Source organism: Equus asinus, chromosome X (assembly GCF_041296235.1).
Source record: "Equus asinus isolate D_3611 breed Donkey chromosome X, EquAss-T2T_v2, whole genome shotgun sequence".
In the NCBI taxonomy this organism is placed as follows: Eukaryota; Metazoa; Chordata; class Mammalia; order Perissodactyla; family Equidae; genus Equus; species Equus asinus.
The window spans coordinates 67,324,237-67,342,597 of NC_091820.1; the positions used below are offsets into that span (position 1 = coordinate 67,324,237).

The 18,361-nt window shown below is 35.5% G+C and overlaps 1 protein-coding gene across 2 annotated transcripts in view; it reads right to left on the reverse strand.

Annotated features, from left to right (window-relative positions):
* The window catches only part of HDX (highly divergent homeobox), a 143,971-nt gene that overhangs the window by 35,718 nt on the left and 89,892 nt on the right, over window positions 1-18,361 (reverse strand). For both annotated transcript variants that reach the window (XM_014831064.3, XM_044764034.2), the window contains one exon: window positions 3,575-3,721. In XM_014831064.3, the coding sequence (XP_014686550.1) occupies window positions 3,575-3,721 (147 nt within the window). The remainder of the gene's footprint in view (window positions 1-3,574; window positions 3,722-18,361) is intronic.

An 18,361-nucleotide genomic window follows, 5' to 3' on the forward strand; every position in this document is an offset into this window, starting at 1 on the left:
GACTTTGGCATGCTGGCATTTTGGAAAATAACTAGAAACAAAAGGATAATAAGAAGTTCCCTATTCTTTCCTCTCGTAGAAGTTTTAACTAGCCTTAAACAAGAAGAAAATGGTAACACTTTGTCCTCTTTCTGTATGTTAGGACTTTTTATAGGGAGAGAGGGCTCTGTACACAGCAGTGACTGAGTGAGGGTCCCAAAATCAATGGCTTTGTCCATTTTTTACTGTAATTATGTCTAAAACCCCTTGGTATCGAAGAGAATCCCAGCCAGGAACTCTGTGGTTATCCTGTCTTTCATTTTGGGAGAGTATATTTTTAGGAATACCCTGTCCTGTCTCTTCTCTCCTACAGTATGGGGTCTCAAGGAGCCCCTATGGCAGTCAATGAAGTCTGAAAGCTGCTGTCATCGCACATGGTGTTTATTAGTATCCATGGCAGATTGAATACAAACAAAAGTGAAAAACTCAGTAGAAAAGTTGGAAGATAAATTTGAGGATACCCTACTGAATGTACAGCAAAAGGACAAACATTGAAAATGGAAAGCCTAGGGTAACAGTTGTGCTCCATGTACAGAATAACCAATCCAGATTGGAGCAGATCAGAAGATTCCAGGAAAAATTCCTTCAAGATGATAAAATTTTTACACTACCAAATGTGTATGAATGTATTGAGAGGAGATATATACAACTGGAAAAGAATTTGAGGCTAAATAAACAGTAAGCATCTAGAAAATTAAGCAAGCAAACATACTAAAAACAAAAACTAAGTAAATAATGAACTTCAAGGAAACAAAATAATGTTATGCAGAAAATGGCAAATAATATTATACTACATAATTCAAATATGTAAAGCATGTACATAATCATAATAATGTTAACATTAAATATCAAATTAATCAAAATTATGAAATAACTATACCGGAAGGATAAGAAGAGACGAACTAAGCATGTAGGTGAAAGGATCAGTGAAGAGATTTTGAAAGAGATCAAAAAAAGCCTCACATTTCATAGTGGAAAATCAATCACCAATTCCTAGGACTGAAAAATCAAGAAGTAGCAATATAAACAGATATGAGAGAGATTCCTAGGTGTTCCCCAATACCTGTCTTCTCCCTCTTCCAGAATAATAGAAAATTTAGCTGGGCACATGGCTGACCACAACATCACCATGTTTGTAGCTTCCCTTGCAGTTAGGTATGACCACGTGACTGATCTTTTGCCAATAGAATATTAGTGAATGTGTCTTGTGGCAGTTTCTTGGGATCCCATTTAGAAGATAGCTGGTGCAGACGCTTTGCCCTTTCTTTCTCCCCCCTCTCTGTCATGCTGCCTAGACCATAAATGCCATTATTCTAGACCTTGAAGACAAGGTCTACATCATAGAGATGGAAGAATGGAAGGTGGAAGGCACCAGAGTCTCTGAGAACCTACAGAGCAGAATAGCCATGCCAGCTTTAAGTTACGTATCCTTGGACTTGTACATGGTATTGAAATATCTTGTCTAAGCCGCTGTTGAGTCTTTTTGTTATTCACAGCCTAACAATTTTAATTAGTTCAGCACATTATTCATAGATGGAGGTAAATACCAAAGGAATTGTCTAAAGGAGTGGAAAGTGGTTGACTGGCTATTGGGAAATGGTAGGAGGGGAGGAGTGAGGAATGTTGGTTTTGCAGCAAGTTCTACAGAACTTGACTCCCTAAGCTACGTGCATGTATAACTTTGATTTTAAAAAACAAACGACAGTGACAACAAAACACATGCTCTGCATTTCCCTATTCCTGGCTTTTGCTTAGGCTCCTCATACCATGATCTCACTCCAGTTCCTCTTTAGTCATTTGTATTCTTGTGTCATCCCTCTTGCTAGACTCCAAGATCCCTAAAAATAGAAAGTGTCTAACGCATTTCTATTTCCTTGTTAGTATATATGGGACATAGCATGTTCAGTAAATACAGGATTTAATTTGATTTCCCATCTATATCCTAACAAAATTAAAAGGAAGGATGTGAACAGGACAGTATTTATTTTGAGAAATTTTTGCTTTATGAATTCTCTCTATACTTCTCCCCCTTTCTTCATGTAATGTATGAGAAAATACTTTATTTCTTCCTCTAGAAGAGTTCTGTGTTTTTGGTCACTAGTTCTTTAACAGTACTTCCTTCTTGATCTTCTGGGATAATCTTCCAGTGTGAGCTGAGGCCTACTCATACTTGCTCATAAGAGCCAACTTTAGCATCACTTCTGAACTCCACATTGAACGACCCATGGAGTCAGCCATGATGGGATCTTTACACCACAGAAATCAACACATGCTGTAAATCGGGACTTTTTCCTCCCTTAAAGAGCTGATTGCTAAATAGTTACCAGCATACCACTGCCACTATCTAAATCTTATATCAACATCTTTCAATTGGAATGTAAATTATTCTTCCCATGACTGATTAATGTAATTTTTCAATCTAACATTCATTACATATGTGAGATATTTTTCAGATCATGTAATTTTTTAAAGTGTTACTGAGCTATATTTAACATACCATACAGATGATTCACTCATTGATTATGTACAATGAAAAGGTTTTTAATATATCCACAACTGTGCAACAATCACTACTGTCTAATTCCAGAACATTTTCATCATGCCAAAAAGAAACGCTATACCTATTAGCAGTCACTTCTCATTCCTCCCTACCCCCAGCCCCTGGCAACCACTAATCTACTTTCTGTCTCTATAGATGTGCTTATTCTGGACACTTTATATAAATGGAATCATAAATCATATGTGATCTTATGTGACAGGTTTCTTTCACTTGGCAAGATGTTTTCAAAGATTCATCTATTTTGTAGCAAGTTTCAGCATTTCATTTCTTTATATGGCTCTATAATATTCTAACATATGCATATATCCCAATTTGTGTATCCCTTCACTTGATGGACATCTGGGTTTTTCCACTTTTTGGCTTTTAGGAATAATGCTGTTATGAACATCCATGTATAAGTTTTTGAGTGTACATAAGTTTCATTTCTTTTGGGTATACACCTAAGAGTGGAATTGCTGGGTCATAATGATAACTCTGTGTTGAAAGTTTTGAGGATTGTTTTCCAAAGTGGCTAAAACACTTTGCATTCTCACCAGAAATGTATAACGGTTATAATTTCTCCACATCCCGGCTGACACTTGTTATTATCTGTCTTTTAGATTACAGCCATCATAGTGGGTGTTAAGTGGCATCTCATTGTGGTTTTGATTTCCATAATGACAAATGATGTTGAGCATCTTTTTGTGTGTTTATTGGCCATTTGCATATCCTCTTTGGATAAATGTCTATTCAAATCCTTTGCCCATTTTTAAATTGCATTATTTGCCTTTTTATTATTGAGATGTAAGAGTTCTTTACATATTCTAGATACACGTTCCTTATCAGATATATGATTTGAGCATATTTCCTCCCATTCTGTGGTTATCTTTTTCACTTTATTAATGGTATTGCTTACAGCACCTCACACAATTTTTTGAAAACTTCCATTTATGACACTCATCAACCACAGCATGAAAATTATTGAAAATATCTTACCCGAACTATTTCACAGTCAACATTTAATTCAGTTGCAACTGCTTCAATTTTCTCTCTACAGACAGAGCCAAGGCTAGTCATACCATTGTCCCAGTACTTCTTAAGGGTGGCTAAGTCTCGGTCACTGAACTGAGTGCGGTCTTGCAGCTGTAAAACACATTTTAAAAAGTTAGAATAATCAAAGGAGAGAATATAACAGAGAGGGTCATCAGGGTGAGAAGTGCTAGGTTACTTTCAACACATAACAGTAGCTAAATTAATTTCACTATTCTTACTCCATGTTCCCTGATTCTGAAATGGGCATTTTCATGGCATTTATTTCTATAATATGAAAGTGTGCTAGAATAAAGTGTGTAAAAAAAGTTAACTGATGGCAATTAAGCAATGCTGATTTTAAATGGTTGTAAGCACAAATGATACATCTCATTGTAGAAAATACAGATAAATTTTAAAAAGAAGAGAATCTAAATCGCCCACACTTCTGGAAATAACACTTGTTAGCTTTCTAATGCATGTTTTTTTCAAACTTCTTTCTATGATACACATATTCACATTCACACTACATACATTTACAAAATAGCAGAGTCAAGATCACAGCACTGTGCTGCATTTTGATAAGTTAATCTATATTTTCCATTCATAGGTCTCCAACTAATGTTATAATTAATTAAAAAGGTAAATAAGAGAAATGTAAAAAGATAATGTAGCCCTAAAAGAACAATTGATATTTATGGCTTCAGAAAGTCTTATAATAAGCCTATCCTTTTTGCTCTTAGGGTTTTTTTTTTTTTACCCAATAAGCTACAAACTTTATATATTCTTTTAAGTCAATGAATCCCGGAGGCATCTTTAGGAAGTAAATTAGAAGTATGACAGATTTTGCTAATAAGGAATCAGTAAAAGAAGGATCAAAAGACTCATACAACAGGGCAGAGAGGGTCTATGACAGAGCTAGAAATAGAAATATATCTGATTTTTTCCAGTAGCTTTATCTCTATGATGTGTCCGATTATCTCAAGGGGTGGTAAAAAATCTAAAAATGAACTTTAATTAAAATATATATCCGGCAAAGCCCCATATGTTTATGTGTTTGTGGTGAGAAAGAGCAAAAGTGAGAGATCAAGAGAGTGAGAGAGAAAGAGACAGCCGGTGAGTGTGAGTGAGTTGAGGACAAATGTTGCAAATTGTAGCATTAAGTATGAGCTTCTGTTGCTGCCTTCTGCCTAAGAAGATATGGTCTTGTCTCACACTGAGGCTAGATGTCAAATCCTTACTAGACATACATTGCTTTCAACATTTCCTTTCTAACTGAAATTTAAAATGGAAACTTCTCCTAAATCAGATTTGGGGTAACAATGGAAAATAATGTATACAACACATAAAACATGACTTAAATAAAGAGTTTTCATAGCTAAAACCGATATGCTACTAAACAACAGGTGCAAATTTGTTTTAAAGCTACAACCTTTTAACATGGAATTTTAGCTATGGGAGGAAAAGCAGTATATGAATTCTCAGTTTACTACCAAGAGAGTAAAGTTAGATTGCATAATTAACGTGTGTTGCTTCATAAGAAATACAGTAGTTTGTGTGCATGTGTGTTAATCAGTCCCCTTATCAGCTAAATCTGTTCTCCCTTACTTCAAAAAGTCTTGATGAGTAACATTTATCATGGGTACTAGTACTAAATTACAAGTTCCATATAAATAAATCAAAACACGTCATCCAAGTCTTTTTTTTTTGAATCAAGTGGAACAACCCTCAAGTTATTTGCTAAATAAAAATCTCATTAGGTACCCATTCTATTTTTATTCTACAATAGTTGTGGAGCTAAAATTCTCAAAATAAAACAGCAAAATAAATGGTAGTAAGGTTCTAGGTAGATTCAAACAATCTATCATAACAGCCAGCATAACTATTCTCACATTTTTCCACTGCACCAAATTCTCCAGTGCAAGCTAACATAACATTACCGTCAGAATGGAAGGAACAATGAACACACTCAGCCAATTAATTTGTAATTCATTTAGAGGACATCCAAAGCTGATTCATCCCTTAAATTGAACGAAATAAAACCTGATTTGATTTGTTAGCAATGTGCTGGGGTCTCAACATTAGCAATGCTGAAAGCGACCTATTATGGCAATGTCTATTAAACAGAAGCTTAGAGGGGAAGAGCAGTTATTTTTAAAGCTTCTAAGAGCATATTTTAACTAAGAAAATAAATAAGGTAATAAAAATCAATTAGCATTAAAACTATGAATACTCATTTAGAGACGGGAAAAAAGATAGATACTTAAAGGAGAAGGTGACTTCTTCCCTGAGGAAGCCTGAAGTTGAAATCAGTTTTGTCTTTTGTTGGACTCTAAAGCCACTTTCACCTTACAAGGCATCCCATAACCAAAACGGCTGGCTGAAATGAGGGAGACAAATTAGGCAATTATCTTGTTGATTTTGTGAAAAAGAGAAGGATTCCAGTAACCCTGGCAATCTAGGTGAAAGCTGATGCTTGCCCCAAGTGACCAGATAATTGTGTTGATTTCACGTGGATTATATTGCAACACAATAAACAGAAACCTTCTGGCCTCTTCACTACTTTCAAGGACATTTCCAGGAATTTAGCTCTTTGTTTTTCTTTTAAAAATAAAACTAGGTGACAAAACTCTGATGTTGGGGAGCAGAGTTCCCTGTTTTAAGTATGTATCCTAGTTAAATGTGGAACTGAGCTATACATTTATACTCAGAAGCAGCCCCACAGAAATGAGAACTATTAAAAATTTCTAACACTTCCCTCAGCTTACTCCCTCAGTTTTCCATATGCTGTGCACTACTCTACACTATCCCAGTCGTCAGTCCAGACACTAGCCTGTGCTGCAGAGATTTCAAACTTGTTTTGTGAAAGTTTGCTCATCTTTCTACTAGCTAATGGGCTCCTTAATAGCAGGGATCTTGTTTTTTTTTTTTTTTAAAGATTTTATTTTTTCCTTTTTCTCCCCAAAGCCCCCCGGTACATAGTTGTGCACTCCCCGCTGTGGGTTCTTCTAGTTGTGGCATGTGGGACGCTGCCTCAGCGCGGTCCGACGAGCAGTGCCATGTCCGCGCCCAGGATTCGAACCAACGAAACACTGGGCCGCCTGCAGTGGAGCGCGAGAACCCAACCACTCGGCCACGGGGCCAGCCCCAGGGATCTTGTTTTTTAACTTTTATTTTCATTGTTTTATTTCATGCAGTTGATACAAAAAACAGTCAAACAATCAGAAAGGTATAAAGTGAGCTACAGTCTCTCCCCCTTCCTTATTTATAAACTCCCAATCCTGACACCAAAGGCAAGCATCATCAGTTGTTTCCTGAGTAACTTTCCAGGATAAAAATGCATATACATTTACAAAAAAAGTGATGATACTATAAATAATTTTTTTCACTTGCTAGTATTTCTTGGAGATCTTTCTGTATTACCATATACAGATCTACTTTAGTCTTTTTAACCGCTACATTGTGCTCCATCACACAGACACTCTACAGTTTACTTAGAATTATCTAATTATGGGCATTTAGGTGGTTTTCCGATTACTGCTATTAAAAACAATGCTCAAATGGACATCCTAGTACATATATCTTGCTTTATATTTGCAATTAAATGTGATGGGGAATTCCTAGTCATGTGTTTTGACCACCTCCACATTGTCCAATTGGCCAGGAAGGGATTCCTGCCCTAGGGTTATGTGAATGGCCAAACAGACAACTTCCAACACTGGACAGATGAAATCAACAGTAATGTGTTACATATACTCACAGCCTGGAAGAGGAGAACACTGTATACCACACAGGGACGCGTGGGGATTCCACTTGGGACAGAGTGAACAAACAGAGCTGTGGTATAACCCCCAAGAGTGGTGAAAACCCTGTTTCCCACAGGAAAATATGATTGGCTTGTTTGAATCATTCTGTGGGCCAGCAGGGAACTGAAGCCCGCTATTCAGGGATAAGCAGGCACTGTGCCTGAGGAGAGTTGTTTGAATATGGTACTTTATCTACAGGAACGTGATAAGACGGGGAACTTATGGTTGGACCAATATTTGAAACCCTCTTGGCTTTCCTCAGATGTCAAGACACATATATATGGGGCCTTAATTTTGGGTCTTACACCACAAAATGAAATTGGTGGGTCAAAGAGTATGCACATTTAAATTTTTTAAATACAGCTAAATTGCCCTTGGACAAGGACTGAAATGCATGATAGTCCCTATTTTTCTTTATCTTTGTCAATGTTAGGTATTATCCAAGTTTGAAATTTTTGTTAGTTTTGCAAAAAAATGGTATCTTATTGTTTTTATTTGTATTCCTGTAAGTAAGACCAAGTACTTTTATATGCTTATTGGCCTTATGATTTACTTTTCTGTGAAATGCTCATTTAAAGGATCATGCTTTTCTTTCTTCTTTATTATTTTTTTAAATTTGTATACCCCTAGTAACCAATACTGTGCTAAACATGTCAGAGAGATCTTTTTTTGTACACATATTTTTAATCACATTGAATACATTTTCTATGATTAGCAGTGCATTACCCTTTTAAATTATGTATATGATTTTTAGAAAATCTTATGCTCTACAGATATATCATTCCATTCAATTTATTTATTGATACATTCTCTGTCCTCAGTGAAAGTGTCTTCTTCTCTATAAGAGGTTGACTATGAGGTCTTCAAAAGGAATGCTCTTTTGCGACTTCTGAGTGCAAATTTAATTTGACTAATATTTTCTTCAAATTGTGGTAAAATACATATGCTATAAAACGTACCATTTTAACTACTTTTAAGTGTACAGTTCAGTAGTGTTAAGTATATTCACATTGTTGTGCAACCAATCTCCAGAAGTTTTTCGCACCCATTAAACAACAACTCCCCATTTCCCCCTCTCTCCAGCCGCTGGCAATCATCATTCTACTTTTTGCTTTAAGTAGTTTGACTACTCTAGATAGCTCATGCAAGTGGAATAATACAGTATTTGTCTTTTTGTAACTGATTTGTTTCACTTAGCATAATGTCCTCAAGGTCCATCCATGTTGTAGCATGGGTCAGAATTTCCTACACTCATTTGTTCATCGATGCATCTGTCATTGCATGTCCGGATTGTTTCCACATTTTGGCTATTGTGAATATGCTGCTTTGAACACTGATGTACAGCTATCTGTTTAAATCCCTCCTTTGAATTCTTTGGGGTATGTACCTGGAAATGGAATTGCTGGATCATATGGTAATTCTATTTTTAATTTTTTGAGGAACCATCATACTTTTTTTCATAGTGGCTGTACCATTTTACATTCCCACCGACAGTGCACAAATTTCTAATTTCTCCACATACTCACCAATATTTGTTATTTTCTGTTGTTTTTTTTTAATAGTAGCCATCCTAATGGGTGTGAGGTGATAGCCCACTGTGGTTTTGATTTGCATTTTCCTGATGACTAGTGATGTTGGAATCTTTTCATATGCTTGCTAGCCATTTGTATATTTTCTTTGGCAAATGTCTATTCAAGTCCTTTGCCCATTTTTAAATCAGGTTGTTTTTGTTGTTGTTGAGTTGTATGAGTTCTTTATATATTCCTAATATTAACCCCTTATCAGATAAGAAATTTATCCTTTACATTCTGATAATTTCTAGTCCTTGAATTTCTGAGATATATTCCTGTGATGATTAATTTTATGTGTCAACTTGACTGGGCCATGGGGTGCTCAGACATATGGTTCATCCTTATTCTGGGTGTATCTGTAAGGGTGTTTCTGGATAATATTAACATTTGAATCAGTAGACTGAGTTAAGCAAACCACCCTCCCTAAAGTAGGTGGGCCTCATACAATCAATTAAGGACCTGAATAGAACAAAAAGGATGAGTAAGAGGGCACTCCTTCTACCTGACTGCATGAGCCAGAACATTGGTCTTTTCTGGCCTTTGGACTTGGACTGAAACATTGGCTCTTCTTGGATCTGGAGTCTGCTGTTTTTCAGACTGGATCTTGCACTATTGGCTGTCCTGGTTCTCAGGCCTTTAGACTTCGACTGGAACTACACTTTGGCGCTCCTGGGTCTCTAGCTTGCTGACTGCGGATCTTGGGACTTCTCAGCCTCCATAATCATGTGAGCCGATGTCTTATAATAAATCTCTGCCTCTGTGTGTGTGTGTCTCTCTCTCTCTCTCTCTCTATATATATATATATATTCACACACACACACACATACATTCATCCTATTGGTTCTGTTTCTCTTGAGAACTCTGACTAATATAAAACCTTTATAATCCCAAGGCCACTTACACTTTATTCTTGAGAACTCCCTTCAGTTTTACACCCTAGGTGTCTGGGCATGCGGCATGTCGATCTTTGGTCACAGGAGTACTGTCATCCAAATCCCTGACCCAACATCCTTCTAAAGTCACCACATGTGAGAACTTACTGTCATTTTTGGTTTCATTCTTTTAAAAAGATCAATAGTCAACTCTGGAGTTTAAACTGACATTGCCCAGATGACATTTTACTTGTTACACATGCTGTTTCAATCACAATCTTCTGCTACAGGAAGGTCATACAAAAAAATATTAGGCAGAAATAATAGAAAACTTCTTTCTACTGACAAGCAGAAGTGAAACAGAAACTCATATTATCATAGCTAAGCTTAAAAACATTGAATGTAGATAATGAGACTTGTTAAGGAATTCCCTGGAAAAATTGACTCATCATCTTTGGAAAGAATCAAATAAGTGTTTTTCCTAAGCTTAGCAGGCAGCAGTCTCACTGCAAAATAAAGGAATTGCTGGTAAGCCTCTATGTACAAGAGCAAACATGCTGAAAACAAAACAAAACACATCACAACAAAATCTCACACAATAAGGTCAATGCTTCAACATGTATACAACACTTCTATTCTCCAGAAACAAAAATTAAAAGCCAAAGGCACTAGAGATTCTGATTATGTTGGGCACACAGTAAGGGGCTTAGAACAGGTAACAAGTAGAGAGCTGCAATTTTCCACCTTAGTGGAAAATGGTGGGAATCTAGAAAGTCCTGGATTTTAATCTTCGCTCTATCTCTTCCTAGTGTGGGTAAGTGACTTAATCTTTGAGGCTTAGTTTCCTTATCTGAAAATGGGAATAACACTACCTACTTCATAGGATTGCTAAAAGGATTAAAAGAGAAAACTGAGATAAAAGAAATCATGCTCATAGAGGGACCCAATAAGTGTCAGTCTTCCTCTGACACCTACCCCCCACACATCCCTCTCTATGCTAAACAGGAAGAAAGTACAAAGTGCTATTGGGGAAGATAAATTTAGAAGAAGAATCACACATACCTGAAGGAATAACCTGCTGCTTTAGACAGAGCAACAGTAGCTGGGCATGCTTAGAATTTGCCCCAGCTTCTTTGTGAAGGGCACCTCATCCTGCTTACTTTTTTCTTCTTTTAGAAATTTTCATTTTTCAAAACAGAAGATGTAGCTTTTATTTTTACTATTTATATTTGAATCATGGGCCCCATGGAACACAGATGTCACTTGGATGATAGCTGGCATGTGAAAAAGTCTAATTTCCTGCCTTGCCAGTATCATCATGTCACCATTCAGAAGGATTTATACATAGCTCCATTAGAAGCTCTTCTTAGGATCCCTGTGATGGTTGCTCAGGTTCACATTTGGTACTGCCAGCTACTCTAAGGAACTTTCTGCACTGACTAAATTAAATACCAGAGCCCAATACCCTGAAGCAAAGTTCTGGGGCTAAAGAGCAAACTGCTGCAGCTTCCTTCTGCAATATGGCACCTGGTTGGCTGCCCATTTCCACCACTTTTACTGCTAACTTCCTACAGTTCTTAAACACTGGCTATATTCTTCCATTATTCATTAGGTAATTGGTAAAATTAGGAAGAAGCTAGTTAAAAAATCAAAATAAGAAGCCCACATCAAAATGCGATTTCAAAGAAGTCTCTTATTTGTACAACAAAATGAGCCTATAGATGTCCTGGAACGTTCAGATCAAATAAAATAGCAGCTACTAGGACAGAAAGGAGAAGGGATCAGATAATTAAAGACAAAGTAGGTAAGCATAGTAGCAAATCAGGTAGTTCAGCACTAAGGAAAACTTACATAATTTTTTTATTTCATATCTCTTACAATCTTAATCCAACATCATAAAATGTTGTTACATTTTTCAATATTAAGTATATTTTTGGCATCATATAAAGACATAAAGTTATGCATATCCATATTTAATATTCAATTTTAAGACATACCTAATGAAAATAACTTTTTACATAACCTTAAATGAGGAGAGAAATCAGTGGTAAACCTTCCACTAGATAGGATCATTTGTCAGCCAGTCAATTAACCTCATTGGGTGTCTACTGGGTATCTGGTACATAAGTACATAGCAGTATTGTTTGTAAGTTTACATGTGTTGCCACTAAAACTCAGGTATGGCCAAGGACTCTGTAACATAAATTTGAACCCAGCACACTTTTGCCTTTTAAATTCTTTTATTTAATCTTATTGCATTGTACTGGTTCTTTTTGATTCTTACAGTCTCTTTTAAAAAATATTTTTATCTCACTGAACTAAGGTATAACACAGATCTAAAAATGAGAACTGTTCCTGTAAAATATAATTAAACTCCAAAAGTTGTATCAGAAGGTATGGCTTTTAAGTCAGTGTTCTTACCTGAGAATAGGAAAGCTTCTGCAAAGAGTATAAAACAAATACAATAATAAAAATTAGACATTTGATTTGTAGCATGAGAGACAAGACAATTTAATAAACTATCTATATAGCAGGAAATGATCCTACCACTCCACTCCTATCCTAAAACCCCAGGTGAAAGTAAAAAATCCATAATTACTTTGACAAGGGTATTTAAAATACTCATAACTTTGAATGACAGAATTAAGATAGTTAATATCATGAAATTGCCCAAATCTAGACCTATTTTGCTTCCATTAAAAATATGCCATTTAAAAATAATTTATGGGCTCATTCATAAAGGCTGATGTTCTGAAAATAGATTAAAACAAAACAAAACGAAAAACAAGTCCATAAGCATTTTCCAAAGAATAAGACTTAATTTAGGGCAAAACCATGCTTACCAGCGAGGATGTCCCTAACCTACTTATGTGTGAAGGAATGAAGGACAGAGCTATTTTGAAGAGTAGAATGATAGATTCAAAATCCAAATCCATTTGACTGGTACATTTTTGATTGAAAATATTGCCTTTAAATGGGCTTCAAATCATGTTTGGAAACATCAGAACCTGGTAGGTAATGTGGATTGGAAAAAAGATTTAGTTTTGAGTCTTGACACTTCGAAAATTATGGCAAAAGAATATGAATATTGAAAAACCCAAATTACAAAGTGTATTTGAATCACTTAGAAACATTATCTTAAAAAAATAATTAAAATAGTTTTTAATAAGCAAATTAAGGTGTGATAATTTAGAAAGTTTGAGCAATATATAAAATTTAAAAATGATATGCATAAAATAAAAAGGCAGCATCTTTCTCAAATATGGCCCTTCCTAATCTGTCTATAAAATGATGCCTCCACCAATACAGGGAGAAAACCTTTTAGCGGGGCAGAGTTACCCTAGCAAATGTTTAGAATTACCATGAGCGTTTATGGATGATTGCAATTAAGTCACCCCAAAACAGAAAAGACTATTCCTAGGTAATTTTATAATATAGCACATGAATTTTGAAATGTGATTTCATATATGATACCATAAACCACAACTAGAAAAATCTTCACCAAGTGCAGATTTAAAAACAACTTCCAAAAAAGTGTACATAATATTTACTGTATTCGGTAGGTAAAATTGAAAAAAACTCAAATCTGTTGTCATTTTATATCCATGTGCATTTTATGCAGTTGTCACTGTTAACTTCAAACTAAGTACTAAAAATGCTAAAAGTAATTAATACCACGTTTGGCTACATTTACCTGTTATTGCTGTAATTATTTTGTTGATATTACATGCTGTCCTCAGAAGCATCAGCCATCCCAATCTCTACTCACGTATGCATCTAGTTCTAAAGTATATAGTCCTACAGACTCTTAAAATCATCTGCTATTGATAAGTGTAAAGACTGTTTCTATTTTGTCCAGTAAATTGTTAACTTGTGATTGATGTTAATTAAACTTATTGTGGCAATCGTGGTACTAATTTCACAATAGATAAATATGTATCAAATCATTATGTTGCACATCTTGGACTAACGCAATATTGTATGTTAATTATATCTGAATGAAACTCAAGAAAATAAAATAAATTAATGTCATTAAGGCAGTAATTATATCCATTTTTACTTTGTCTTGTGTTAAATAAACTTTTACAGAATTTTTTTAAAAAAAGACAATTCCTGTTTCCAATGTAGCTTAGTAGGCTCTGTTGTGCTTGACTAACTATAGGATAAATAATTTTTATCATATTCCAAAAATCTGCTTAGCTTTTAGCTAGAACTGACTAGAGGGCAGGGATTGGAAGAATTAATTTTTCTTTGTACAATACTTAGCATAGATTTAAGAGCATTTTTTTTTAAGGAAGATTAACCCTGAGCTAATTTCTGCTGCCAATCTTCCTCTTTTTATGGAGGAAGAGTGGCCCTGAGCTAACTTACACTGCCCATCTTCCTCTTTTTGCTGAGGAAGAGTGGCCCTGAGCTAACATCCATGCCCATCTTCCTCTAATTTGTATGTAGGTCGCCTGCCACAGCATGGCTTTCCAAGCAGCGCATAGTTCTGCAGCCGGGATCTGAACTGGTGAACCCTGGGCTGCTGAAGTGGAACGTGTGAACTTAACTGCTAGTGCCATGGGGCCGGCACCTTAAGAACATAATTTTGAGGCATGTGGCTCATAGAATTGCAGGAAAAATAGATCTCTAGCAATTCCCCAGTCCAGGCTGGACAGTTTCAAAATTACACAAGATAAATAAGTATCAGTATTCATCTACGGTTAACCAGTGTACAAAAGGAGGATCTATGCAAGCTACCAGAGGATTTTAATTTGTGATAACTTTTGCAATCCCACATACTTAAATTGTAAGTAAAAGGATAAAGGAATTGACAATTATTTTTCATGCAAACATTCTCTTGCTCAGGAAAATAGCTTAAAGAATTAGAAGAAATTTATATCCTTAACATGTTTAACCACAAGGTACTCAAATGGAGACTTGTCCCATAGCAAGATATAAATCTCAAGTGTGGATGTGTTATTGGTTAAGGCAGATAAATACAGAAGTTGAGAACTACTCTACAATCAATTTGATTTTGAAAGACTGAGATTTTGTGCAATCCAATGCAGTTGCTATGCATCTCTACAGCCTTCTGCGATAAAGTTCTATGTGTTTTGAGAAATTTATAGTGTCATATATCCACCATTACAGTCACATATAGAATAGTTTCCACCACCCTAAAGGATCCTTTGTGCTTCATCTATTCAACAACCTCTCTCCGCCAAAGCCCTGGAAACCAGTGACCTGTTTATCATCTCTATAGTTTTGCCTTTACCAGAATGTCATATAAGTGGAATCATTACAGTGTGAAGTCCTTTCAAAACGGCTTCTTCTCTTAGCAATATGTATTTAAGATTCATCGATGTCTTTGAGTGGCTCGATAGCTCATTCCTTATTATTTCTGAATTATATTAAGTTCTATTCAGTGTACCACAGTTTGTTTATCCATTTGCCAATTGAAGGACATCTTGGTTGCTTCCAGTTTTTGGTGATTACGAATAAAGCTGCTATGAACACTTGCATGCAGGATTTGGGTGGACAGAAGTTTTCAAATCAATTTGGTAAATGCCTGGGAAGTGTGATTGCTGGATCATATGGTAAGATTATGTCTAGTTTTGTAAGAAACCGCCAGACTGTCTTTTAAGGTGGTTGTAGCATTTTACATTCCCTCCACCAATAAACGAGAGCTCCTGTTGCTCCTCATCAGCAATTGTAGTTCTCAGGGTTTTGGATTTAGCCGTTCTATGGATGTATAGCCTTTTAACCTAAAACACATACAATCAATAATCACATGGAGGGGCTGGCCCCGTGGCCAAGTGGTTAAGTTTGCACACTACACTTTGGCGGCCCCGGGTTTGCAGGTTCCTATCATGGGTGCGGACCTATGCACTAGTCATCAAGCCATGGTGTGATGGCATCTCACGTAGAGGAACCAGAATGACCTGCAACTAGGATATACAACTATGTACTGGGGCTTTGGGAGAGAAAAAAAAAAAAAGAGGAGGATTGATGACAGATGTTAGCTCAGGGCCAATCTCCTCACTAAAAAAAAAAGAAAAAAAAGTCACATGGAATTCTCATGCTAATAACACTGGTACTTTGCAAAATCACCTTGCATGAAAGTTTCAGGTTTTTTTCAGAATAACCTTAAAAACTATAATTTTATATTTGAGCTTAAACATGTGTTTATCCTAAACATTTATGCTTAGAAAATATTTTTAAAAATCTGGAACTATTTGTTCCAATATGACTTTGGGAAAAAAATCACAGTAACTAACTGGTTTCATTGATCACCTTAAAATGTTATACTCTGGTCAAACTTTCCGGTAACTTTGACTTTGAAGCATTAAGCAATCCTACTCTAAATAAGCAAATTGAGAAACACTGATACATAAAAATAAGAGTTAAATAGAATATCCTTTATACTGTATCTAAGTAACACTAACAAAAAGTGGGGGGAATTGGAATGAAGGTGGTCAAATGATACAAACTTCCAGATATAAGATAAATAAGTACTAGGGATGTAATATAGAACTTGATGACTCTACTTAACACTGCTGTATAGTATATTTGAAAGTTGTTAAGAGAGTACATCTTAAGAGTTTTCATCACAAGAAAAAAAGTATTTTTTCTTTTTCTTTTCTTTGTATCTATATGAGATGATGGATGTTAACTAAACTTAATGTGGTAATCCTTTCACAATATATGTAAATCAAGTCATTATGCTGTACATCTTAAACTGGTACAGCACTGTATGTCAATTATATCTCAGTAAAACTGGGAGAAAAAAGCTAAATTCTTTTTGCTGACATTGAGACTGACAATTCCAAAACAAAATGGACAAACAAAAAACAAAACAAAAAATCCAGAACAATATATTGCAAAATTATCATTTGGGAGCATATGACCACCAGAAGAGGAAATCCATGTCCCTACTCTATATTTTAGCAAATGACAAAGAGGAATCAGTGCCCAGAAGAGATTTCAAGTTATAAGTACACTAAAATCAGTGTAATGATTCAGTGCTGATCTTAGTTTCTACTAATTTGAATAAATTGCAGTGGACTGGACACCAAGTACTTTAATACAGAGATTTGAGTTGTCTAATAGCTCAATAGCAAACCACAAGGTATAGGCTTGGTAACCAGCCTAAGTAACATGCTGCTGGATTATACAGCCAGATAACCAATGCCCTTCAACAGCTATATACAATGTTTGTCAACTAAGCCCTTTAAACTAAATTTAAACTTCACTACAATTAAAAACAAACCAACATACATGTCAGTAGGCAGTTGAAAATGTTTATCATGAAAATATGATATATTAAACTCTCACAGAAGTTTTATGTCTTATATTTATACCCACTCAATAGACAATGATGTGTTTTACCAGGTACGCACTTAATACTAAGTCAGAAAAAAAAAAAAGATGGCACATTAATTTGGGACAGGGGAAAGAGAGAGAGGAAAAGACATTGTGCTACTTTAAAATATCTTTAAATAAACCTGATTGGTAATCTCATTTATGAAAATTGATAATTCTTAATTTTTGGTTAACCCTTTAAAAAGGAGCCGATCTTAATTAACTGACAAGTAACTGTTCTAATCATTTAATTTCTGACAAAAACAATGGATTAAACTAGTTAGTTTCTTACATCATAAAAAGTATCTGAATTATAAAAATACTTTTAAAACATACATTCTCATGTTGCTAAAACATATATATCTCCTGTGATTCCTATTACGTACAGTTCCTATTGCTTTCCTAATAACATAGCTGTGTCATGTCTATGTATTTCAGCTTTGGTATGATTCAACAGATTAGAAACAACTAGCAGAGTCTTTGAAAAATCATCAAATTGATTTTTGTCCAATAACTGACTGATCAATGAAGTCAAAACAGCCAATCGAAGGTCCTCAAGTAGAGGATATTGTAATACAATACAGTACCAATTCATTTCAACATGCTTCCAGGTAGAGGCTCAGAACTTTAGTAAGTATTATATAGGTGATAGATGAGAGGCTTGCTTGGAAGACAGGATAAACAAACAGAAATTGAAGACTAAATAGAACTAAAGGCTGAAATGTGTAGCACAAACAGTAAGTGTTATGGAATTTCAGATGGAAAGAGAGCAATGTAGGTTGTCACTGGGGAGGACTGTGAGTCGAACCTTGAGGCCTGAGTAAGATTTGACTAGAGAAAGATAAGAAAGGAAGTGAAAACAGTGAAAGTGAAGGTGAGGAAACCAGAGAGCATGATATATATGCTCAAGTGACAAAAGGAGGCAATGACTTTCATTGAAAAATACATTTAAATAGGCAAGGTAAAACCAGGTAATAATGAGCTCTAATGCCAGAATAAGTTCTTGTTAGATTACACAGGCAATGAGGAACCACAGTGGCTGCATCAATAGAAGAGGGACGTGAAAGAAACTATATAAATGTTAAACAGGAATGTAGAAACCAGTGAGCACTTATATTTCAAATATCTCAGGAGAAAGGAATATAATTATGAATTCCA